This window comes from Myodes glareolus, chromosome 6 (genome assembly GCF_982192425.1).
Source record: "Myodes glareolus chromosome 6, mMyoGla1.1, whole genome shotgun sequence".
In the NCBI taxonomy this organism is placed as follows: domain Eukaryota; kingdom Metazoa; phylum Chordata; class Mammalia; order Rodentia; family Cricetidae; genus Myodes; species Myodes glareolus.
Window position 1 is genome coordinate 29,797,479 of NC_142031.1, and position 25,589 is coordinate 29,823,067.

General features: G+C 46.5%; 1 protein-coding gene and 1 long non-coding RNA gene across 11 annotated transcripts in view; both read right to left on the reverse strand.

Moving 5' to 3' along the window:
- Eva1a (eva-1 homolog A, regulator of programmed cell death) overlaps positions 1-25,589 on the reverse strand; it is an 83,720-nt gene that overhangs the window by 13,213 nt on the left and 44,918 nt on the right. For 8 of the 10 annotated variants that reach the window (XM_085690673.2, XM_085690674.2, XM_048416381.3 and 5 more), the window contains exon 2: positions 6,471-6,633. In XM_085690673.2, the coding sequence (XP_085546799.1) occupies positions 6,471-6,570 (100 nt within the window). In that variant the 5' untranslated portion in view covers positions 6,571-6,633. Of the gene's footprint in view, positions 1-6,470; positions 6,634-6,954; positions 7,110-20,415; positions 20,522-25,589 lie in introns of those variants that run through there. The other 2 variants (XM_048416383.3, XM_048416380.3) reach the window with 2 other exon arrangements.
- Positions 4,212-6,462, reverse strand: LOC146894179 (uncharacterized). The gene is made up of 2 exons (XR_015002275.2): positions 6,190-6,462; positions 4,212-4,409 (listed from the first exon to the last, which is right to left on the reverse strand). It is a non-coding gene; the product is annotated as an uncharacterized LOC146894179 (long non-coding RNA).

The following is a 25,589-nucleotide window of genomic DNA, read 5'->3' on the forward strand; positions in this document are numbered from 1 at the left end:
CCCAGTCTCTAAGGGCAGAGAACTCTACAGACTCATTTAGACAACTGACTTAAGATTTTACACTACCTGTAGCCAACAAATAGCATTAACAGTTAAAGCATACAACACATTTGGATTATTTTGGTAGGTGTATGCACTTGTGATGTGTGTCCATGTGTATTCATGCTTAGGTGTGTGTTTGTGTGCACACATACATGTAGAAGCCAGAGGTTAGCATCTGTTGTCTTCCTTGATGGCCCCACCTTATACACCGAGACAGCATCTCTCCCTTGGGCTCGGAACTCACCCATCTGGCCAGTCTAGCCAGCCAGCTTGCTCCAGGATACCCTGTCTCCACCTCCCATGCACCGGGATTGCAGGCAGGCCACCGGGCATTTATGTGAGTGACGAGGATCTGCACTCCAATCCTCACACTGGCACAGCAAGCTCAAGATAGCAACAAAGTAAAGCGAATTTCATGCTCACACCTGCACTTTAGATAGATTAGTCTGCAACAGAAATACAAATTATGGGTTGGAAGCAGGAAGATAGTGGACAACGCCATATGGTTATTTGCACAGATGCAAGATGAAGCTCAAACTAACTCATGAAGGAGAAACACAACTGAAGGACCGGGAGGGGTGATCGGACTGACCTTAACCAATAGCACGGGGTCTATATAGAAGACATATGTACAGGTGAAAATCATATTTCTGAGTTAGGTAAACAGAACAGTCTAGTCTAGGCTGAGCCCAGGAGGCTATGAAGCTCAAATAGACAGCAAAATGGGAATTATCTAATGTACGTCTGACACAAGTAAAGGTTAATATTCGAATCAAATATTCTTATAAGCTGCCACCAACGAGTTACAGAACACAGCAAAGCAGGCAGGGGAGGGGGTGTAGCTCAGTCAGTAAAGCGTTTGCCTTGCAATCACAAGGATCTGAGCTTGAGACCCAGAACCTATCTTTAAAAAAAAAAAAATTCAAACATGGGTGTGCTTGCTTGTAATCCCAGGGCTGAGAGGTGGAGGCAGGCCAATTCCTGGGGCTTACTGGCCAGCCAGCTTGGCTCTATTTCTCCAGGTTCAGAGAGAAACTCTGATTCAAAAAACCAGATAGTACCCTACAGAATGGCAGCTAAGGCTGTCCTTTTGCCTCCATGTGCAAATGTATGACGCATGTACTGCACACCTAATACAACACAGAAACAACATACCAAAAAAGATAGGATATCAAAATAATATAAAAAGTGCACAGACACCCATCTGATACTAGCACCCACATACAAATTATAGTAGAATGCAGTCGCATTTAAAACTGACAGAGAGCAGAAGTCCATGTGCTATACATTATACACGCATGTTCTTTACCCCCCAATAGCACACGATTTACATATTTATTTCACTTCATATTTAGCACAGTTTCTCATTTTTTTCCATCAAAATTATTCCGAGGGTTCTCATCCTCACAGTAATCTCTACATCTCTAATTATGCCCTGAGAAGAAATTCCTAGCAATGGGACTCCTAAATACGTAATATATGCATGTTTAAGGCTTTTGGCAGATATTGCAAAGCTGTTCCCTACAGAGCTTCCATCCGCCTGTGATCCCACCAGCTTTGCGTGTAAGAACTGGCCTCCCTGCACTCCTGTCCTATCCTCATCTTTCTTGTATTTACTAGAATTTTAAACTGCTCGGTTTCATCAGCCATTTGCATTTTTTCCTTACGTAAACTGCTAATTCTGATCCTTCATTGCTTCTTACTCTTGGAACTCTTTTATTAAATTTGTGAAATTTTATGTTATATATTTCAATATTTTATCATTTATCACATTTTTCCCCTTAAAGAAAGAGTCTATCTAGTATGGTGATTGCAACTGTAACCCTAGGACTTGTAAAGCTGAGGCAGAGGCATTGCCATGAGTTAGGGGCCAATCTAGGATATTCAATTTACCATTCTTGTTCAGGGAGTATTTTGTGGAACTGATACTGTTAATTATTAGAATAGTTAATGTTGAGGGTGGCTATTTGTCGTGAAGAATGGTAACATTTTACAATAGTTATGGTATATAAGATTCATGTCACACAAACACTGGATAAGACATATTCATAAGCAAACAGGAAGATCATAGTACCATGTCACAGGCTCTGCTGGGATCAGAGGCCACAGGGGTCTGCTGGCTTCCATCTAAATACACATCAACCCTATCTAGAGAATCAGAAAGTAAAGCCAACCTCTCCCCAAAGGAAACAATAAAAAAACAAAACAAAACAGTCCTTTCCTCTTCAAATAACATCCATAAATGCTAGCTAACAGACAAAACAAAAAACAGCTACCAAAAGATGAAAAACTCACTGGAGCAGGCAGGAGGCTTTCCGCGTGTAATCAAAAAGTAGCTTCTGTGTAAAAATGTCTGGTCACAGAAACAACCTCAGGAAGTTAGTCATCTTGCAGGAAAGCCCAACTCCGAGTTAAGAAAGAGACAAATATAGGGGGCTCCCAGATTTACATAACCTTCTATCTCCCTCTCTCTCTCCTGGGAGGCTCAAACACCTCATATGATCTCTAAAACTCACACATACATACACACACAAAGAGAGAAAGAGGGAGAGGGAGAGGGAGAGGGAGGAGGGAGGGTTGTTAAAGGCTAAGACAGTTGGGTGCATTAGAAGTAGCAGCTATATTTCTAAAGAAAAGGGCTTCATGGGTTGGACAAGAGGCAACTTGTATTAGTCAGGATTCTTCTAAGGAACAGAATGAATAAGACGGATAGAACTTGTTACACCCATAATCAGAGGCTAGAGTCCCACAGTCTGCAGGCTGGAGAACCGAGGAAGCCAACCACTACTCAGTTGTTCAAACAGTTGGAAGTCCCAGAATAAGAGGAACCAGTAACGCAGGCTGAAGGCTGGTAAGTTTAATGCTGGTGGAAGTCCCGGTTGAAAGATGGACTATCCTGGAGTCTGATGTCAATGGCCAATGACAGCAGCAAGAAAAACCACTCAGGAAAAGTTACACCTACCTTGATGGTTCTCTGCAATTACCAACTTAACACAATCCTAAATCTTAGGTGGAGAGAATCTCAGTGGTTGTCTAGCTCCAGCTGGCCTGTGTGCAGGTCTGAGGGAAGTTGTCTTAACTGAGTTAACTGAGGTGAAAAGACCCAACCCACTACGGGCAGCACCATTCCCTACGTAGGGGATCCTGTACTGTCTAAGAGGGAAGACAGTGAGCCGAGTACACACATGAATGCCTTCATCCTCTCTCTGATCTTGACTGTGGATATGACTAGCCACTTCAGATTCAAGACACTATAACTATCCTGTAGTTCTGGACTCCAACCTGGAATGGGGAGCCAAAGCGAACCCTTTCTCTCTCACCCGAGTTGTTGTTCTGTCAGGGTTTTCATCGCCGCAGCAGCAAACAACACTAAGACATCGCCAGTGAACGAGTTTCCCCCTTCTTCCCTGTTATTGTTCCACTCAGACCCGCAGCCTATGAATGGAACCACCCACATTCAAGATGAGTCTTCCCCACCTGGCTCGCTGTCCCGTGCCAATCTGTGTAAAATCTGTTAGACAAACCCAGAAATATGCCAAAATTCTAGGTACTTCTAAATCCGTTCAGGTAGACAATGAAGATCAACCAGCATATAACTGAAGCACTGGGGTAAGCAGGAGACATCAGGTCCCCTTGAAACTAATAACCAGGTAGAGGAGAAAGGGCATGGGAAAGAGCAAGGCAGGATCAAGATATTCCCACAAGTCTCTCCTGCCATGCTTTCTATCTTTGCTCCTCATCTATGACTACATTCTTTTAAGGACAGTAACTATTTTTTCCTTTGTGTTTTAAAATTGCTTTTTCATTGCCTTCATAGTTGAGGCATGTCCCTGATTTCAGAATTAAAAAAAAAAATGTATGTGTGCATTTGTGTGTGGGTATGTGCACGTGCGTGCAGGTCCCTGTGGAGGCCAGAAGAGGGCGCAAATTCTCCTAGTGCTGAAGTTACAGTAGGTTATGAGCTGTCAAGTGTGGGCACGAGGAACTGAATGAGGGGATCCTCTACAGGAGTAGCATTCCTTCTTAGCTGCTGAGCCACCTGGTTAGCCACTCAGAGGCAATTTTAATCATTGTCTTTTTTTATTACACATGAGAAATATTATTTTAGACACCCAAGTTCCCATTTTCTAGCATTCACTTTAAATCTTAGCCATGCTTATTCAGTTAAAAAAAAAAATGTTCCCATGTTATTTATTTATTTGGGAGAGGGTAGCATTTGTGCCATGGCATGAATGTGGAGGGCAGAGGACAACTTCCTGAAGTTGGTTCTGTCTTCCCATCAGGTGGCTCCTGAGATCCCAACTCAAGCTGTCAGGCTTGGTGGCACATGCCTTCTCCTGCTGAGCCTCCTCCCTCGCACAGGCTTACTTAAAGGAAGAAAAAGTTTTACTGTATTTCACATAATAATTCATTCCAGTGTAATGGGGTAGGGAAAAAGAAAGGAGACAGGAAAACAGGGCCATGGGCTTTTCCAGCCTCAACAAGATCACAGGACACCCAGTAAACAGCAGCCAATTCAATGAATTACCACATCCAGTGGTCACAATGCAGGGTCAGGCTGGTCAAAACAGAAACTCGCCAAGGGCCTCCTGTGCTGAGCAGGGAGCCAAAGTTCAGTGCACTGTCTGTTCTCATCAGAGGCATTTTCATCCAAGAGCCGGTTTGCAGGTATCCTTGCGACTGTGGAAAGCCTGGACCCTCTGGCTGCCTGCCTACAACCCCACTGTGGGGCAGTATTCAGGACAGAGTCAGTAGATCCCCCTCCAGTCACTGTGTAAACATGGTGTCACAGCCACAAACTTCCATACCCTAGCTTTGTGTCCTTTATCCCCAGCACAGCAAATACACAGCAAAAGGGCTGGAAGTGTCGCTCCCTGTGCAGAGTGCTAGTTTAGCCTGCATAAACCCCTGGGTTCAACCTCCAACATAAACCACACGTGGTGGCAGAAAGGCAAGAGAGAGTCCAAGACAGTCCATGAGACTCTTTCTCCATTAAAAGAGTAAATAAATAAGAGCGAAATCTCTCTGATGTGTGGATGCCCAGGAGGCAGCGGGTCTCGGATTTCCTGAAATGGGGCAGAGTTGGCTTCTCCACATCATGAAAGAAGATCCAGGATGCATGGTACCGATGGACTAGCTACCCTATGATGGTCAGTGTTGATGGTCAACTTCACAGACTTTGGTGCACCCATGAGGGATTGTCTAGACTAAGGTTAGCCTCTGAGAGTGTCTGGGAGAGATTCTCTCGTTTTTTAAAAATATTTTTGTTAACCCTTTGAGAATTTCATACTTGTATATGATATTTTGATCATATTCATCCACCCTCCTCCCCTAGCTCCTTCTAGACTCAATCTTACTCCCTTCCAATTTTATGGCCTTTGGGAGATTATATTTAATATGTTACTTAATGCAAGGAAATTAATCTCAGTTAGGAAAGCCAGACAGAGAAGAAGATCCAAGTACAACATGCCTGTGCTTGCTGCTTTCTGACCCTGGTTGTGAGAGCTGCCTTGACTTCCCCGCCATGATGGGCTGTAACCTTGAACTATGAGCCAACACACACCCCTTCTTTCTTGAGTTGCCTTTGTTGGGGTGCTCTGTCACAGCCGCAGGAACAAGACGCGCCCCATCTTGCCAACCACAGCTGAATCAGACAGGTTAGCCCTCAGAAGTTCTCTGACCGTGGCTGAGCCATTGTTAATAGAAGCATTGGGCTTTACTTTTGGATTCTTAAGTTTACCAATATGAGCTCTGACTAGAAAAGTTAGAAAATAAAACCCTTCCCCCAAAGGGAGACGAATCAAAACATCAGCCCCTTCTTTATACAGTATCCATACAACTCCAGAAGACTCTTAGACACCTCAGATGACCCCTGAAACACAACACACACACACACACTCAGACGCATGCACATTCTCTCTCACACACACACTCACATGCATACACGTCCTCTCTCTCACACACACATGCATATACATTCCCCCTCTCATACACACACTCACATGTATACACATACTCTTTCACATACATATGCATACTCACACCCATACACACACACACACACACACACACACACACACACACTCATGGACAAAGAAACCCGTGTAGGTTTGAGACCCTTCCTCAGGCTGCTGGACTCCCCAGTACCTTGTTTATTGGCTGATATACTGAGGACAGAAAGCAGCAGTGGCCCATGGCCAAAAGGCAACTAAACATTTCTCCAGAAAGACAAGGCTGTTGTGAGCCTTCGCCTGCGGAGTTAGAGAATATCACACTTAGGTAAGAACCTGAAGAACTTCCATCTCACGCAGAGCCTCCCTGTGGTGACCACACACTTCTCTCTAACACAAGACCAGGCCTGGCCAGCAGGAAGCAACCCGGGACTCAGTGCTGGGTCAAGGCCCTAGCCAGCAGACACCAGTACCCACCTGAGATATAGGAACAGGCTGCCAGGACACTGCTGAGCAAAGCCATCTCCAAGGGCTCCGCGGCCACTGGCTCCGTGCTGGGGCTGAGGGGCAGCCTCATATGGCATCGGGAGGAGAGCTCCTGGACACGTCTGGTTCAGCGTGGCCCCCTTCCTCTCTTCTCCTGTTTGGGGACATAAAGTGAGCAATGAGGCAGTCTGCTTTCTCTGGGGTTCTGTTTCCAGCAGCCTGTGCTCAGCAGCCACAAGCCGGGGTCCCAGAGGAAGCCACCTTCCCCAGGCAGGGAGCCACAAACATCTGGGTCTTGCCCTTTGATCGGGCGAGGTGCCCGGCTTTTAGGAGGCAGTAACGCTTCACGTGTTTTTCCTGACTTTTCTCCTTTCTCCGCCCCACTGCAGCCCTCCCTCAGGAAACTCCTCGTTTGCTTCACTGCGTTTTTCCTCGTTCATCTCTGGGGAACGGTCCATTAGAGCCACATCATCACCTCGGTGACTGCTCTGCTCCTGATCTTTTCGGGAAGCCCGCACCGATGACACACATGTACTTTGATCAGGTGCCTCGTCCCTCGGGTCAAAATATGCCACCGTTGGCGATGGGTAAGCGATGCCCATCCCACAGCTGCCACCGTGGATCCAGCTCTAAAATGCCCATAAGGACTTGGGAGCTCAGGCTGTTCCTGGATCCCAGGTCCGTGACTCCATGGCAATGATGTGTCAGGGATGAGAACCAGGATGGGGAGATCTCAGAGTCCAGAAGTGAGAGAGGTTTGTAAAACAAACAAAAAACAATAAAGCAGGGTAACAGGCAGGGGGATGACAGTAAAGGTTGTTTTAGACACGACAGTGGGTGAATTGCCCTGAAAAGGTACCTAATATTTTTAATTATCTTTTTTTTTAAATCAAATTCAGAATTTCTGAATGAAGGGTGGGGGCTAAGGGGCTCTGGAAGCAGGCTGTCTGCCCGGGGGTGTGGGGGGGGACTCCCCTCCCTCCAGCCTCTGAGCCACAGCAGGGCTAGTTCTTTCCTAGCCCTTAGCATTTCTGAAAGGTGAGCACAGAAGGATACAGGCAAACAGTGAGAGACCAGGCCATTGGCCAGCTCCTCACCCCTTCTGGGCTCAGCAGGTTCAAGGACCCCAGGTTCCAGACAGAGAAAGAAGCTGCTAGAATCATAAGTTCAAATCCATCCCCTCCCACCTGCCCGCCCCAATGCTCCAGGACGCCGGCCACATCACTCCCGATGAGCAACCGTCTCCCACATGCTCGTTTTGATGACTCTTCCTCCTGACTCAGGTGAGGGCCCACTCACCACCCAGGGTATATTTCTACACTAGAGATACGATCACACGGCCGCAGCCGAAGCCCACAGCCAGGCTCCATTCACTTTAGTAACAAACACGGGCACCTCTATGACTTTCACCTTGGCTCCTACGGACACTCCTCCACAGGCCACACACCTGCAGGCACAGATATAAACTCACCCAAGCTCCGACAATGCCAGATTGTCTTTAATTCCCAGGTGGGTGGGGGGGGCACCAAGCTCCTTCACCTTTCCAAGCATTTGACTGTGATCTCCATTCGGCACCTACTGCTCTTATAGAACATTTGATTTTGTTTCCCAGCACCCATGTTGGGCAACTCACAGTCACCTACACCTCTAACTTCAAGAAATCTAACACCATTGTCTGGCTTCCTCAGGTACCCACACTCACAGACAAATACCCCCACATTATTAAATTTAAGAATCATTAAAATTTTAAAGAAATTAAAAAAAAACAGCAAACCACAGTGATCTCAAGTTGACCCAGAGACCATATCATGCACCTGGCCTACGGCCAGAACATCATCTGAAAACCAGCAGCTTCGACATTAATTGGAAGCTTTTTAGGTCTGCTTAATCTTAGGCACCACCCCAGACCTAATAAATCCAAATCTCAGTTTCTAAGATGCCCAGTTGAGTTGAGTTTGAGAAGTTGTGCCATATGACCTTTGTGGGCTCACATGGCCAGCACTCTGAGAAGAGACACACAGCATAGAGATGCAAGACAGAAGCATCAAGCCACTCCTACGTGCAGGGTTATGCCGTGTTCCTCCAGGAAGGTCTCGGTCCCTTTACAGCTCTGAGATGACCGGTTCTCAACCCAGGCAGTTTTGTCTCCTAGCACATATTTGACAGCATTTAGCATCATTTCTGGTGGTCATGGTTACAACACAAGGTGACACTGGTATCTACAGTTGAGACTAGAGATACTGCTAAGTTTTCCATATGATACAGGATAGCCTTCTGCCACAAAGAGCATGCTGGTCCAAAAGTGTGCACAGGGTTCTAGAATGGTCAAGTATCACTGCTTCAGAGACCAGCTTAAGCCAATCCCATGTGTCAGAGAGAAGTTGCCTTGCCCATGGGAGCACTGCTCCAAAGTCTGGTCCAACAGTGCAGGGTTCCCCGTGACCAGAAATGACCAGAAGTGACCAGGCTCTTGGAGAATGAGGTTTAATAGCAAAGTCGTCCAAAGCAGATACCACAAGCCAATCTGTAATCAGAGAATCCCCGGCTTAGAATGGCCCACCTTACATGGGAACCTCCATGAAAGTATTTCCTTGATTCACAGGGTACAAGGTCCATGTCAAGACTGGGATTCAGTTCTGCAGACACACTGATGCTAGGAATAATGGGAATTGTGTAGGGAAAGGAAGAATTACAAGTGAGTTGAATATTTTCAAAGCCAGAGCTTTCTTCAAAAGATAACCCATTGGGTTAATTATACATCCTTCTAGAGAAAAGTCATTTCTAAAGGGCACCCTGTCAACACTTACATGTCAATATAGCATCTACCAGTTCTAGTGTGAACGAGAGAGTGTGTGCATACACGAGTGTGTAGCTGCATGCACCAGGAACACACCTGAAAACCAAAGAAATCAGACGTTCTGCGATATCGCTCCACCTCATTCCTTAAGTGAGGGTCTCACTGAGTCTGGAGCTAGGCTATCTATCAGCCAGCACTGTTTCTATCTATGGCACCCACAGCCCTGAGATCACAGGCTTTTTAAGTGGGTGCTGGAGATTCAAACTCGGGCCCTCATGCTTGTGCACTAAGTGCTCTTACCCATTGAGCTAACTTCCCAGCTCCCAAGTCTTAACTCTACAATGGCTTTCTTTCCTATGTTGGCTCACAGCTTATTCTGGAAAGAAACAACCTCCTTCTACCACATCCATCCCATGCCCCGGCTTCCTGACCACATACTGTTCTCCGGATGAAGATGTCAATACGCCCTGTCTTGTGAAAACCTAGACTGAATGGCTAATTGAGTGCATGGTGTGCTGTTTTCAGCGGCTTCCACATTACAGGTAACCTCATTGCCGCAGTTACAAATGTACATTGTCTGCAGCCTTGAGTCCGTTCATGTACACAGAGTAATCACAGAAATGAAATGTCCCTGGTGATGGTGCATCACACCTTAGACTCAGAAGCAATGTGCCTTCCTTGGGAACCAAGTCCCCTCCACTCCCATGCAGGTAACTCTCAGGGGTGGGCAATTGTTTTAGCCAACTGAGAAGAGGTGGGCTGCCAGGAACAGAGAAGTATCTGGTAAGAACTGGTCATCCTCAATGAGGATGGTTTCAGCCAGTCAGAGTTCTAAATCTACTTGGCCTCAGTTGACTTCTATTTTTTGCAAGGAAAAAAGAACGGACACACACACACACCACATCACATGTCTGGGAGATTACCTTGTACCTTAGACTTGGTGCCATCATGTGTTCAACAAAGAGGACTTGGGGATGTATCTAGGTCCTTGGAGAGTTGAGTAGCATTCTCTCAGAGGAAAAATCCCATGGATAATATCTTTTACGTGTATGAGTGTTTGCCTCTAGGTATTTATGTGGACCTCATGCATACGCTTGCTGAGGCCAGAAAAGAGCATCAAATCCCCTAGAATGGAGTTACAAATGGTTGTGAGTCACAATGTACATGCAGAGAAACACACGCAGCCAGTGTTCTTAACAGTAGAGCCATCTCTCTAACACTATGGGTTGGGATTTTATCAGGAATTCAGACTAGCCAGTTGGAGAATCCAGCATCCTCTGTTCATAACAGAAAGGAAGCAAGAGACAGATGATCAGAGACACCCGTTTCCTCTTCCTTCTCTTCAGCCAAAACTCACAACCCAGCGAGTGAAGGACCAGTCTGCCTGGCTCCACATCAGTGAGGCCTGCAAGTCATTTCCTTGGAAGAGGAAGGAAGGGAATTCAGTTCCCAGATAGCAATGCCCAGATGCACCATAAAGAAAAAAATCCCATGCAGCTCTGTGTGGATGCTGAATCCTGGTCAATTCTGACCCATCTGTTCCCACAGTCCGCTCCTGCTGCACGGGAAGCCTTTCTCTTCAGCCCAGAATAGAGGCATTTTGTCACCAGCTTTGCTTATGTGTGTGACAAGGATAAACAGGACCAGTGGTGGAGCTCCCGGATTGCTAAGTGTCCTGCTCCATGTACACACGCCTCCTGCATGTTTCTGTGCTTGTAGATTTGATGTCATGGCTTCCCCCCACAAGGATGCTGTGGTACCCTCCTATGTCCACTTCCCTTTACAGGGATGTAAGTGAGAAAGAAGAAGAAGCCCAGGCTGGGGGTCAGCTCAGTGGCTAGGAGCATTGCTGCTCCTGCAGGTGATCCACGTCTGATTCCCAGCACCCACATGGTGGCTCACACTGCCTGTAACTCCCTCTTCTGACCTCTGTGGGTACAAGGTGCACATGCATATATGCAGGCAAAACATTTATACGCAGAAAATAGAAAAAAAACCTATTATTTAAGAAGAAAACAAAATTTGAAACACAGGATCTTTAGTTCTTTTTGTTTGTCTGTTTTTTATGCTTTGTTTTGTTTTTGACACATGGTCCCTCTTTTAGTCCAGGCTAGCCTCAAGCTCTAGATCTCCCTTGCCTCAGCCTCCTGATCTCTAGGCTCACAAGCAGACCGCTGGAATTTGAATTCGGATTCTCCAACGGGCAATTCTTTTGTTGTCGTTTTGTTTTGCTTTCTTAATTTTTAAAAAGTTTTCACACTTATATAATGTATATCGAACATATCCTACCCCCACTCCATTCACCTCTGTGTAAGTTGGGGATTTTGTTTTGTTGATTCTTTTGTTTGTTTCAAACTGATATGAGCCAGAGTCCACTGGGATGAGGAAACCGCAGATGAGGAATCGCCTCTCTCCAGCTAAACTGTGGAAAGTCTGTGGGGGGTTTTATTTGGTAATGATTGACGCTGAGAGGGTGCAGTTCACTGTAGGTGCCGTGAACCCTGGGCCAATGGACCTGGGTTAGACAAGAAAAGTTGAGCAAGCAGAAAGCGCTGTTCCTCCATGGCCTCTGCTTCAGTTACTGCCTCCAAGTTCCTACCCCCGGCTTCCCTCGGGACGAATCCTGAGTGGATATGTAAATCAAGTTAGCCCTGTCCTCCCAAAGCTGGCTGGGTATTTTGTCACGGCAACAGGAAAGCAGACCGAGACACCCTCCATTTTCTCAGCCACCCCCCCCAATACCACCCATCTCTTAGACAGGTTTATTTCTACTTTTATGTCATATGTATATACATGATTTACGCATCTATATAAAATCTGGGAACTATAAAGGAGAAAAAAACGTACGTGATATTTGTGTTTCTGGGACTTCACTTAATTCTCTTCATATGATTTTTTCCAGTTGTATCCATTTTCTTACAAATAAAATAACTTCACTCTTTGTGGCTGAAGAAAACACTCTCTCTCTCTCTCTCTCTCTCTCTCTCTGTGTGTGTGTGTGTGTGTGTGTGTGTGAGTGAGTGTGTGTGTGTGTGTGTGTGTGTGTGTGTGTGAGAGAGAGAGAGAGAGAGAGAGAGAGAGAGAGAGAGAGAGAGAGGCATTCCTTATCTGTTCCTCTGTCACTAGACACCTAGGTTGGTTCTATAATTTAAGTGTGAATGTTGCTGTAATAAACACTGGCGTGTAAGTACCTCTGTGATCTATGGACTCAGAGCCGTTTGTGTAAACCACCAGGAAAGCTACAGATGGGTCATATGAAGATCTAAGTCTGGTTTCTGAGAAAACCCCACGCTGATTTCTTCAGTGGCCCAATTGGTTTACATTCCTGCCGGCAGTGTACAACAATCCCTGTCTGTCCGCGGATCAGTAATTCGTTACGAACTCCTGTACCTACATGCAAAAGCGGGCCTGTGGGGCTCACTGATCCACACTCATGACAACAATCAGGGGCTGACCATCATGGTTTGACTATAAGAGATGTCATAGGTTCACAGATAGCAGTTTGATTGCCAGCTTTTAGGAAATGGTTTGATAATGAGAGCCCTGTCTTCATGAATGGGTTGTTGTAGTTGGTTTAATGTCAACTCTTGAACCAGCTGAGTAGGGAGCCTCAACTGAAGTATTATCCTGATTGCCCTAGTTAACTTGGGAAGACCTGTCCTGACTGTGGACAGCATCTTCTGGTGGCAGTGCACATTGAGGGTAAAGCAGAAAGAAAGAGATTTCACCTTGGGCTTGCTTGGGCTCTGTGGTAGTTTGAATGTAGTTGGCCCCCATAAACTCATAGGAAGTGGCATTATTAGGAGGTGTGGCTTTGTTGGAGTAGGTGTGGTCTTGTTGGAGGAAGTATGTCACTGTGGAGGTGGGCTTTAATGTCTCATGTGCTCAAGATACAAGCCAGGGTCTTAGTCCACTTCCTGTTGGCTTCTGATCAAGATATAGCCAACACCATGTCTGCCTGCATGTCACCATGCTCCCCACCATGATGATAACGGACTGAACTTCTGAAACTGTAAGTAAGCCACCCAATCAAACGATTTCCTTTATAAGAGTTGTAGTAGTCATGGTATCTGTTCCCAGCCTTGGAAACCCTAAGAAAGGCACCCACTGGCTGCTGAGTTGATTCGTCACTCTGTTACTGATGCTGCTGATACCAGAAACAGCATTTCCAGATTTCCATCAAAATTTAAGGAACAGAGGAACCTTTTCAGTATTCAGTGACAGATTGGGCTTGCTAAGGCACCAAGTTTTGTGGACTGCACAACCACCTGATTGTTGGCCTCCCCAGTGTGAGGCCGGGGCTACACCACGGTAAAGGACTGAGAAACCACTGAGAGGTTCACAGCTCTCAGGTGAGACTCAGCTACTGTTACCACTTTAGCATAAACATTCACCCTATTGATTCTGCAAAAGGTGAGGCCTAGTTAGGGGATGTAGAGGTCACTGGGGCCATGTCCTTAGGGTTATATATTAACTAGCCTTTCCTTTCATTTCTGTCCACCAAGAGGAAAGTAGCCCCCACCACATACTGCTGCCACCATGATGTTCTATCCAAAAGCATGGAGTCACTTGCATCAGTGGCTCAGAGCTAGAAACCTCATCTGCCGTGTGTAAGAAAGAGGTCAGCCAAGCATGAACTAAACCCTCTGGGACAGTGAATCAAAAATTGCTCCCTTACACTGTTTAGGCAGTGATGACAAGTCAACTGACAAACACAGGGAGCTGGGCACAGCCCCTACCCCTTGGGTATGGATATCTAAATTTCTTCTATGGGACTCACGAGCTCTCATGGTGACCCATGAGACATACATTCTGCTGACCACTGCCCTCCAGCAGCAAGTCATTCCCTGTGACACCTCTGGACCCCATCAGCACCTTGAGAGGCTTCTTCAGCTCTGAGTCCTGTGCTGTGAAACCCTTAGGGACAGGGACATGTCTTAATCCCTCTGCTTAGTCCCAGAGTCTCCCATAACTGAGTAGAGCTGATGTTCAGGGAGTGCTGGATGAGAGATCCCCTAGGAAATCACATCCTTCTGTCTGAGCCTGCTTCCCCATGATGGAGTCAGAGTTGGGGAGTTCACCAGCCTCTCCAGGAGCCCCGGCCCCACCCCCTTTCTTCTTTGTGTTCATCTGGCACACCATGCTCGGCTCAGCCATTCTCTCCACACAGTCTGGTTACTACAACTGTACCCCACAGTTCTCACCAGGACCTATCTGACAACCCCTCTCTTCCCCAGGCCTATCTTAATCACTCCAACCCCCACTTGCCTGATCTCCTGTCCAGCGCTCAGCACTTATAAAAAGAAAACCATTTTAGTTTGTATCATCCTCCCAGCTTTCCTGAGAAAGCAGAGATAACTCCCCCACACCTCATACTCCCACCCTCCACCCCCAATCCTGGTCTCATCCCAACCTCCCTGTTGGTCTAAAGAACTGACACCAGCACTTTCTATTAGATCACTTCCTCCTTCCTATGGTCACACTCCAACAATGATTCATTCTTCATTTTCCCTTTTTTAGCTCTTCATCTTTACATATATATATATATATATATATATATATATATATATATATATATATATATATATGTGGCCACACAGGCAGGAGGATGGAACACTAGAGAGAAATGACATTTGCATGTATAATTCTCTCTCAAACTTCCCCACTCTCTCCCTTCTTACTTTCTTGCACCTGTGCATGTGTGTACATGTATGCAAATGCACAGATATGCATGCGTATATACCTAACACACAGATATGAGTATTCACATATGCAAATGCAAAGGTAAGTGGATGCATGCATTTGTATGTGTATATGTATGTCTTTCTCCAGTATTTTTCTATTCTTTCTGATCATTCACTCCCTGTGCTCATCTTTTTGTCTATGTCCCTTATCTGAATTGCCCCCACACTTAAGAGACCCTTTCTTTGGTCCACTTCCCCTACAGATCCTTGGCACCCACTCCTGTTCCTTTCCACCTTAGTCATTGTTCCTGTTGTTGTGACAAAAGCAATTGAAGGTAGGAAGGGTTTGTACAGTTTGTGGGTACCGTCCATGGTGGGAGCGCACACAGCAGGAGCCTGGGGTTGCTGTGCACGGCAGTCCTGCTGCCTTGGGCAGCCATTCAGGAGCACACAGTCAGGATGCCACAGCAATGAGCACCAGTGCTCAGTGCATTTTCTCCTTTCTATTCCATTCTAGGACTCCGGCCCATAGGAATGGTGCCTGCCACACACATTTAGGATGCATGTCTCTGCTTTATTTCATCAAGACACTACCACACAGGTATACTCACAGGCTAACCTAATCTGTGCATCTGGAAGCTTATCTCTGGGTTGCTGTCTCGTTGACTGGTGTGGGAGAATTGTCTGTATTCTGTCAATCATATTTTAATAAAACGCTGATTGGCCAGGCAGGCAGTATAGGCGGGAAAGCCAGACAGGAAGTAGAGGTGGGGCAAAGAGACTGGGAGTATTCTGGAAAGCAGGAAGCTCCCTCCACAATTCTGCCCAGACCACCAGAGAGGAAAGATGTAAGCTGCCCCACTGGAAAAGGTACTGAGCCATGTGCTAACGTAGATAAGGATAATGGGATAACATAAGTTATAAGAGCTAATAAGTAGCCTGACCTAATGGGCCAATCAGCTTTATAACTTATAGAAATCTCTGTGTGATTGATTTTCCTTGGGAGTTGCCAGCTGTGGGGTACCGGGCGGGACAGATACCCCAACAAGCCGGCCCTCATGTTACACTTGACAATCAACATAAACCATCACACGTTCCCAGACAAGCATCTTCACAAACATAGATGCATTCCATCAATCAACATAAACCATCACACATTCCGGACAAGCATCTTCACAAACATAGACACGTTCCGTCGCTTTCCACATTCACATCTCGGCCCACGAGAGTTGGTTTTATGACCAGCGTGTTGTGCAAGTAGCTTAGCCAGGCAGCCCTGGTGACACCACCAAGTCTGTGTTTCCAGAGACTGTTCCAGAAGGAGACTGGCTGTCAGGGTCTTATGCCTCACCATTTTCCAACGGTGGTGGCCAGCACAGTGCCTAGCATAGGAACCGTTCCAAACAAACCCTGTCACATGACCAGAATCAAACCATGGAGTGGGGCAAGATTTCCAGCCTTTAAAGCATAGTTGGCACTGTCTGCACCATCAGGAGCATTTCTGTAACTTCTCAGACACTGACAAGGACTTGGTCTTCATTGAGCAAAAGCTCTGAGTTAACGGAACTGGTTTGACCTGGTCTGACTCAAGCCAGACTGAACATGATGGCCCCCACCCTCAGAAGCCCCTGTGCTGCTCTGGCAGAGACCTAACAACCTATATGGTTATATAACAACCATATAGGACTAGACAGGTGTCACCAATAGAAATAGGCCCTTCAGTTTCTAATCTTAACCAAATGCGTTTCAGTCTGAAGGCAGACTACCTTCCTGCCCCAAGATAGATAGTGTGCCTATCTCACACCAATAAATAATAACAAAGGTCCACTGGACCATTTATTTAGCTAAGTGGTTTGCTGCTCCCAGGGGTCTGAGAATGAGGTCTGCATTTGCTCACCTCTTTGCCTAGCTCAGAGGACTTCCTCTGAATGAATGACAGAATGTAGAAATGAATGAACATGGCCAGAGGGAGAAATCTGCACTCTAGCTTCCTAAGATGCAACAAGAAGGACTCAGGAGAGCATGCAAATTAAACGTTAGAGGGGCAATGGGGAAAGGGTAATTAATTCCAACAATGGGGTAGCAGTAGGGAAACCCATAAAGGCTCCATTAGAGGCTTGCTCAGGGTATCAGTGACTAATTGTGTTCTCAGCAAGCATCACCAAGGCCTTCCCTTGAATCAGTTGAATGCTTCTGCCTGTGATGTAGGTATGATTGCTGTTATTTTTCAAATGGGAAATCAAGGCATGGAGAAAGCTCTTCCATCAAGACCAGTTAGAAAGTAACAGGGGCTGCAGGTCAACCCCAGTGCTGTGAACTTCTGGCCATCGGTCCCCAGAATAAAGCCCAGGCATGCACCTCAGCTCACCCAGAAAGACAGGGATGATTCAAGCAAGCCCTTAACTAAGAAAAAACTAAATTCCAAGGTGGGTCTGTATTCCCAACTACTCAAGAGGCTGGGGGCGGGAGCGCAGGATGTTCATGGCCTGCCTAGGCCACAGTCTGGGCAGTCATTCTGGGCAGTTTAGTGAGACCCCATCAAAGAATAAAAAGTGAGAAAGCAAAAATACAGCTCAATGGGATACTATTTTCCTATCATGTATGGAGCCCTAGGTTCAACCCCCAGAAACACACACACACATACACGCACATACACACACAGATGTACACTTGAGAAAAGAAAAGGAAAAAAGCTGAATTACTAATTTAACTAGCCCCAGCCCCATCCTCAGATCTTCAGATCCAACTTGTTTTGCCCGGATACTCTATTGCTTCCAGAATAATGAATATATATTCTATATAAAAGAGAGGAGTCTATTCCCCAGTGCACTTCATCAAACTAGCATGATCTTAACATACACCCCAAACAAAGAGAAAACATTAAAAGAAAAAATCCTTAGGACATACAGACATAAAAATCCTTAACATAGTATCAGCAAAAAGGGTCAACAGAAAGTGAGGTTTATTTTTCTTTCTCATGACTTTTTATGACATGGCAATGTTTTATTCTAAAGATGCAAGACGTGTTTGTTATTGAAAATCCAATTAATGTGATCTACCGTATATCACAAGCCTGATGTTTATAGTTTGGAGAATGAAAGTCGAAAGAGTGTGTAACCAACCCTAGTGGGACCTTCTTAGCTAAGTCACCTCAGGGAAGATGGCACTACGTGGGAAGAGCACACAAGTGGGGGAGGTCACATGGTCAGACAGGAAGCTGAAGAGCTTCCTGGGACTAAACGGATCCCCTGAGACCATCATTGATCTCTTCCAAAGTGACACCATGTATCGATTAATCTTCACCAACTTGACTGGAGTTAGAACCACATAGGAAACACCCCGGAGTGTGGCTGTGAGAATGTTATCCGAAAGGTTTGCCTGAGGATGAAGTGTCCACTCTCAGTGTGAGCATGGGGTGGAGTCTAGCCTGAATAAACAGGAGAGAGATCAGAGCACCAGCATTCAGTTCTCCCCACTTCCTGGCTGCAGGGCCATGCTGCCTTATTCCCCTGCCTTCAAGCTGTCCCCGCCAGGATGAAGGACACCCTCAAAGTGTGAAGCAAAACAAACATTTCCTTCCTTAAGTCATTTTTGTCATGGCAACCAGAAAGACCATCAATACTCAGCACCAATGACCTAAAGACACTTCCCCCCAAGGTCCCTCTCCCAAGGGTCCCATCACCTCCCGTATCCCCACACTGCAGACCAATCCTCAGACACATTAGCCTTCGGGGAACACACCACATCCAAACCACAGCACTGCTCACTAAGCAAAAATTGTAACAGTTATGTACCCATATCACATGATAGCATCTGGAGGCACATTCTCTCAGTTTTATATCTGAGTAGATATAAACACAATCTGAGGCTCATGCCACATGGGTTCTGCTAAGAGTGCTTTTTATTTTCAACTGAGCATCCTATCCAAAAAAAAAAAAAAAAAAAGTTTCAAAAGGCAGTCCTGCCCTGAAGTTTTATCATATAAAGCAAATGTTGAGTTTCCACGGTTTCTGGCTTCAGCCTGCCCAGAGGAATCATTCCAATGAAATATTAACCTCCGAGAAAGCCACCCTGGGATAAGCCTGTAAAGTAATTCAAGCAGCATGTGTAAAATTTATTTAGTGTTTGGCTGGGGATGTTTTTAATTATGTGAAGTCTCCAGAATGGGAAGAAAGTGTGGAAGATGTTTGATGTAACCCTTCACGGAGGCGCTGGATGCTCCCAGACTTCTCTTTGGCTTCAGTTTATTTCTGCGGCGCCCTAAACTATGACACACATGCAGCTCCCATGGCACGTTCACACCCGAGACACAGTCATCAGCGGGACAAGCCGAGAGGGAGACACCGGAATCAGCAAACCCGAAGACCTTCAGTGTGGAGATCGGAGATCGAGTCCTAGGCCCCACAACCAGAGGAGTGTCTAAAGGAATGCTTCTCCAGCTTCCTAACACTGCAACCCCATAACACATGCTGTGATGACCCCGACCGTAACATTATTTTCATTGAGACTTCATAACTGTGATTATGCTCTCCTCATACACAGAGTGCTCCAAGTTCTAGCCCCGGAAAAGCACTAAACCCCGGGTGGTAGTGCACCTATAGTCCCAGTACTCCGGAAGTGGAGGCAGGGGAGGCAGGAGCTCAAAGTCACCCCTGGTCAAAGTGAGGTCAAGGCCAACACGGGCTACTTGAGACCGTGCCCCTCCCCCACCCCAAACTGAAGACCAGAAGCCACCGGCTGTCTGATAAACAGGTGGAAAGCTCAGGAGCCTGTCTCTAAAGACAGTCTTTCCACCACCTCTGGGCTCTGTCTACAGACATAAAGTTCCTGGAACCAGCCTGGGGGCAGGGGTTCCATTTCAGTAGGGTCTATATGAGACACAGCATCAGAAAGGGAAGATGAATTTTTTAAAGATATTCACAGCTGGTTCTGTGAAGTAGAGCTCACATGCTGGAAATCGGTACCAAGATGTTCACATCCTGAATGACCTGCTGGGGATCCAGCTCTGTTGGTAGAGTACTTGCCTGGCACACATGAATCCCTGGTTTCAGTTTCCAGCATCATATAAACAAGAGAAGGTGGTACACTTGATCCCGTACTTTGGAGAAGGAGGCAAGAAGATCAAAAGTTTATAATCACAGTTTGCTCATTTGAATAAAAAGTAAATGTGCTCTTGGCAAGACTGAGATTCTAATCTTTATACCCTCTGCACTGCAGCCCCCTGTTTCGAGCGACAACAAAGGGGGAATCAGCCCGGCCTGGGAGAAGCTGGCAGAGAAAGCAGACTGTGTTGAACATGACGAAGTAAAGACACTGAGGCTGGGTGAGGAGCTCCGGTTCCAAATGAACTGATCCCCTCTTCCAGATTCTGCGGGCACTGCATGCACGTACATTAATACAGACGGAGAAAAACCAAATAGATCCTTTTAAAAATAGTCAGCATGGCAGTGCGCACCTGTAAAAGTTTGGTTTTCCACTGGGAAAGCAGAGTCACGAAGATCCTGGGGCTCACTGGCCAGCCAGCCTAGCGGAAACTCCAGCTTCAGAAAGAGGCCCTGTGTCTAAAAAGAAGATGGAGAATGAGAAACTCACCCATCGCTAACCTCTGAACGCTCTTCCAGAGGACCTGGGTTTGATTCCCAGGGAGCTTTCACAGTCATCTGTAGATCTAGTGCCAGGGGATTCAACCACCTCTGGGGCTTCTGCCAATACCCAAGTGGTCCACAGATATATATGCAAAATAGTCATACATATTAAAATAACAATTAAAAACTTAAAATTATTTTTTAAAACTTGTAAACAGACACACTCAATAGTGGTCTGTGCCCATTGTGAACAACACCACCAGCCCAGTGCATTTACAAGCCCAGCTGGCTATGTTAGTGCCACTCCGGAATGAAGGGTCTCCTGCCAAAACGATGACCACACTAGCCCACGTGTTGATGTGTCATCAATTAGGAAATTTGGAGTTGCAGAAAGATCGCTTAACAAATCCTTGCAAGTCTTCTCATGCAGTCAAACTGTACCCACAAGCACACTGTCCCCACTTTCCAGGGTGCTGCCCAATTAAAGCACCAGGCAGGCTTGGCGACGCCTGTGGAAGAACGCATCCTCTTATAAAGACACAACTGTATGTGGCACGGAGCTCACATTTGCAATCCCAGCACTCTGGAGGGTGAGGTTGGAGCAGCCATGGGGAGTAAGCCAGTAAGCAGCACCCTCCATGGCCTCTGCATCAGCTTCTGCCTACAGGTTCTTGCCCTGTTAGAGTTCCCGTCCTGACTTCCTTCAGTGTCGAAACAGTGATGAGGAAGTGTAAGCCCAATAAACCCTTTCCTCCCTCATGGTATTTCATTACAGCAATAGTAACCCTAGCTAAAATAATTTCTCTTTCTAGTTTTGAGAGCTTTTCTGTTTGTTTAGTTGGTTGGTTTGGTTTTTCAAGACAAGGTTTCTCTGTATAGCCTTGGCTGTCCTAGAACTCACTCTGTAGATCGGGATGATCTGGAAATCACTATATAGATCAGCTGACCCCAAACTTACAGAGATCTACCTGCCTCTCTGCCTCCTGAGTGCTAGAATAAAAGTGTGGGGCACAACACCTGGATGAAGATAGCTTTTCAATCAGTATGTGCTGAATCTACAAGGCATCCTGTCTAAAGTACCGCCTAAAGCTGTAACTGCCCACTGGAGTCTAAGTCCCAAGTTTCTCTGTGTACCATGACACTCCAGTGTTCTCACTGATGAAGTATAGATGACAAACTATTAATTATCATATAACACACAGTTCTCTGCAGTCATTCCACATGCCCAGACTTTTCCCTTGATGGAATATTCAGAACCACAGGATTGGACAAAAGCCACATCAAGGGTTATGTGTCTTCATGGAGTCCACATCTGTACTGAGCCATAGGCACACCCTCCTGGGGAAGAATGCCTGCTTCCCCTGCAAAGAAGGGTGGGGCAAGGCACCTGTGCTCCTACCTTTTCTGTGACAGTGCCTTGTTTGTGCACACCAAGACCCAGTCAAAGGCCCTATGCACTGTGCCCACATCCCCATTCATCCTTGGTTCCTGGAGGGTCTCTCCACAGACCCATAAAACCTCCAAGTTTGAAATACAACCTTTGAAAGATGCCAGCTTCATGTTTTCTGACACCCAGAGGAAGAAAATGAAGAAAATAATTCAGTTGCTGTAGGTGTGAAGATACAAAGATACACATACACCCATAAACATACAGTCACAGACACATATACGTACACAGACATATACAAATGCAGACACACACAGAGACATATACACAAAGAGACGCATATATACAGACACAGAGACACATACACACATAGCTACAGATAAACACACACATAGACATATTCCCATACACACAAGCATACCTGAACACACACACAGACACACATACACACACAGCTACAGATCAACACACACACACTTCCATACACACAAGCATACCTGAACACACACACACACACACACACACACACAGCTACAGCTAAATACACATTCCCATAAGTACACCTGCACACATACACACACAGCTACATCTAAACATACAATACACACATTCCCATATATACAAGCATACCTGACCCCCACACACACATACACACACATGTACACACACGCGTGCGCACACACAGACACACATAGACACACACACACACGTGCGCACACACAGACACACATAGACACACATAGACACACACACACACACACACACACACACACACACACGACCCTTTCCTATGGCCTTTTTTTTTGGAGTCAAAGCACTTTATTCAGAGGCTTGGGGAGGAAAGGCTGGAGAGTTCCACGCTGTCCGCTGTCCTCCACTGGGCAGAGCTCGCAGGTCTACCCATCGCTAAGAGCTATTATGGCCTTTAGGATTCAGGGGAGCACATCTCTGGGAAAGCCGGTCAGAGGCCTCTGTGAAGGTATGACTACTTTCACTGAGAAACTTCCAAGAGCAAAGATGCCATTTTTTTTTTAACTACAGAATATTTACAAGGTTGGAAGCCAGATCTTAATTCTAACCCTGAGCCTCTGGGATGTTAGCATCAGGAGCTGGAGCAAAGCAGTGTCTGAGTTAAGACTTTAACCCTCCATGGTCCCTGTCTGAGAAAAAGACCTGGGAAGGTCCCCAAAGCCTTTCCCCGAGATGAGGGAGTCACTTCGGAAGGCCCGTTGAGTCTGTGTTCCTGTGCCCAGCAGCAAAGCCCAGCAAGGGAACTAGATTTTCTCATACGACAACCTTACATGACAGAAGTCAAATCACTCTAGGTCATTCGAAGCAGATGCACCGAAAGCCACTCCCTAATTCTCCCAGGGCTGGGGGCCCTGGGGATCCCCTCCTTCCTCCTCAAGGTCTATGCCAGCTATTACTCTCACCTCCCTGACATCTACAGAGCAAGCACCTGCTTCCACAGAGGATAGGGCACCCCAGCATGTCACGGTACCTTGAGGACTCTTCGGAGGGCAAACCCCAGGAGCTGGTGGGGGTGGGGGTAGTATGCTGCCCCTGAACATTACCTGTCTGGATTCTACAAGCAATGACTCTTCCCTGGACATGGTGAAAGAAAGCTTCTGTGCTCCACCTGTGAATGGTAGGGTGCTTGAAACACCCACCCCGGGCTTTTTTGTGTTTATGTGTGCGTGCGTGTGTTCAAGTATGGGAACATGTGTGTGTGGAGGCCCAAGGTCAGCACCTCGAGTGCTGCCCACCCTTCCTATTCCCCCTTTTTTTCTTTTGAGACAGGGTCTTTCACTGGCCTGGAATTTACCTAGCACGCTAGGCTGTCTGGCTGGAGAGTCCTAGAAATGCCTCTGTCTCTACTTCCCCATTGCTGGGATTCCAAGCTTGCAGCACCATGGCGTGCTGTTTGCATAGATTCTGGATATCAGACTCAGGTCTCGGGCAGCAGACCCCTCCAGGACTTCCTTATCTCACTGTGCCTGTGGCTGCTGCCTAGAACATAGGACAAAAACACCAAAGGCCTTTGTGGAAAGGAAAGTGAGCAAAGAGATGCTCACCCCAGGAAATGGGATATGGCTCTCTCATGTGGATTCTCTGATGTTTAATTCAGCAGAAACCAGGAGAGAATTTTTGCTTACGTCCATTACATTCAAACACTCCTCTCCAGTGTGAATCCTCTGCTGGTCAACAAGAGCTGAGCTAGACCTGAAGACTTTCCCACACCCACTACATTCCTAGGGATTCTCCCCTAAGTGCTGGGGCTTCCTGGCTTCCTGGAACTCACCCCCCTTCTCTCTTTTCTGACCTCCACACGAGCTCTGTCAATAACTGTGTAGCTCAGCTTCTTCCCCTTGTTCAGCACCCTGGCCTTCTCATCACCCGCCTCCACCAGCTCAGAATTCAATGGTCTTCTAATCCCTTAGTCAATGGGCACTTCACCCTGTGTGGACTTGACCTGATCCTCGGCAGCTGGCCCCTCCTTTCTGAAAATGCTTCTGTCCCACACTGCAATCTCCTGTGTCCTCTTGCTCTCTGCAAGTCCCCTTCCAATGCTGCCTTCACAGAGTCTTCCTTTTCCTCTCCTGCAGCTCAGTGTGGCATCCTGGCAAGCCCTGTTCTCAGAGCAGTCTGACGCAGGCGTGGATCCTGACAAGCTGGGTGAAGGTCCTGGGTCTGCCATGGAGAGTCGTATGGAGAAGTCAGCCATCACCTGTGTGCCTCAGTTTACTCAGGTGCAAAATAGGCACAGTAATAGGAGTCCTCCTTGGTGGCGGTTGTACTCTGAAGTAAAGACTCGACAGCAATCCCCTTCCTGATGGTTTTTCTTTGCTCATAATTAAGATTACTACAAGGGTGCTGTGGAATATTCCTGTACACTATGTAAATTATGCTCTGATTGGTTTAATAAACAAGCTGACTGGCCAGTAGCTGAACACGATTGAGTTAGGTGGGAGAGCCAAACTAAAAATGCTGGGATGAAGAAGGGCAGAGTCAGGGGAGATACAAGCCAGCTGCTGAGGGAAGAAGATGTGCTAGGGTTTCGGTAAAATGTCATGAGTCATGTGACAAAAGATAGATTGACATATGGGTTCATTTAAATGTAAGAGATAGATAGTAATAAGCCTGAGTTATTGGCCAAGAGTTACGATTAATAAAAGCCTCTGAGTGACTATTAGAAAGTGACTGTAGGATGGGGCTGGACAGAGAAACCTCTGCTTCTACAAGGGTTTAGAATGCACAGCACACTTAAAAAGCACTATCTGGACCTAGTGGTATGGTTCCATAGGTGGAGTTCACCAAGCATAAACCACATACCAGGCTTGGTCATATACACCTGTAATCCCAGAGGCAGGAAGATCTGAAGTTCAAGGTCACCCTCAGTTATAACAAAAGTTGGAGGCCAGCCTGGGCTATGTGAAACCCTGTCTCAAAATAAACATTAGATAAAGATTGAAAAGTAAGCACTACCTATGGCCCTCTTCCCACACCCCATAACACTCCCCGATCAAATGACTTCCCTGCCTCTCATTAAAAGCTGGGCTCATAAATCTTCTTTAAGGCCTCTCTTGAATGCCAGACCCAGGAAGCCATCTGCCCAGACACCCCTGCCCACCTGGCCTTGATGCTTCCAAGTTGGCC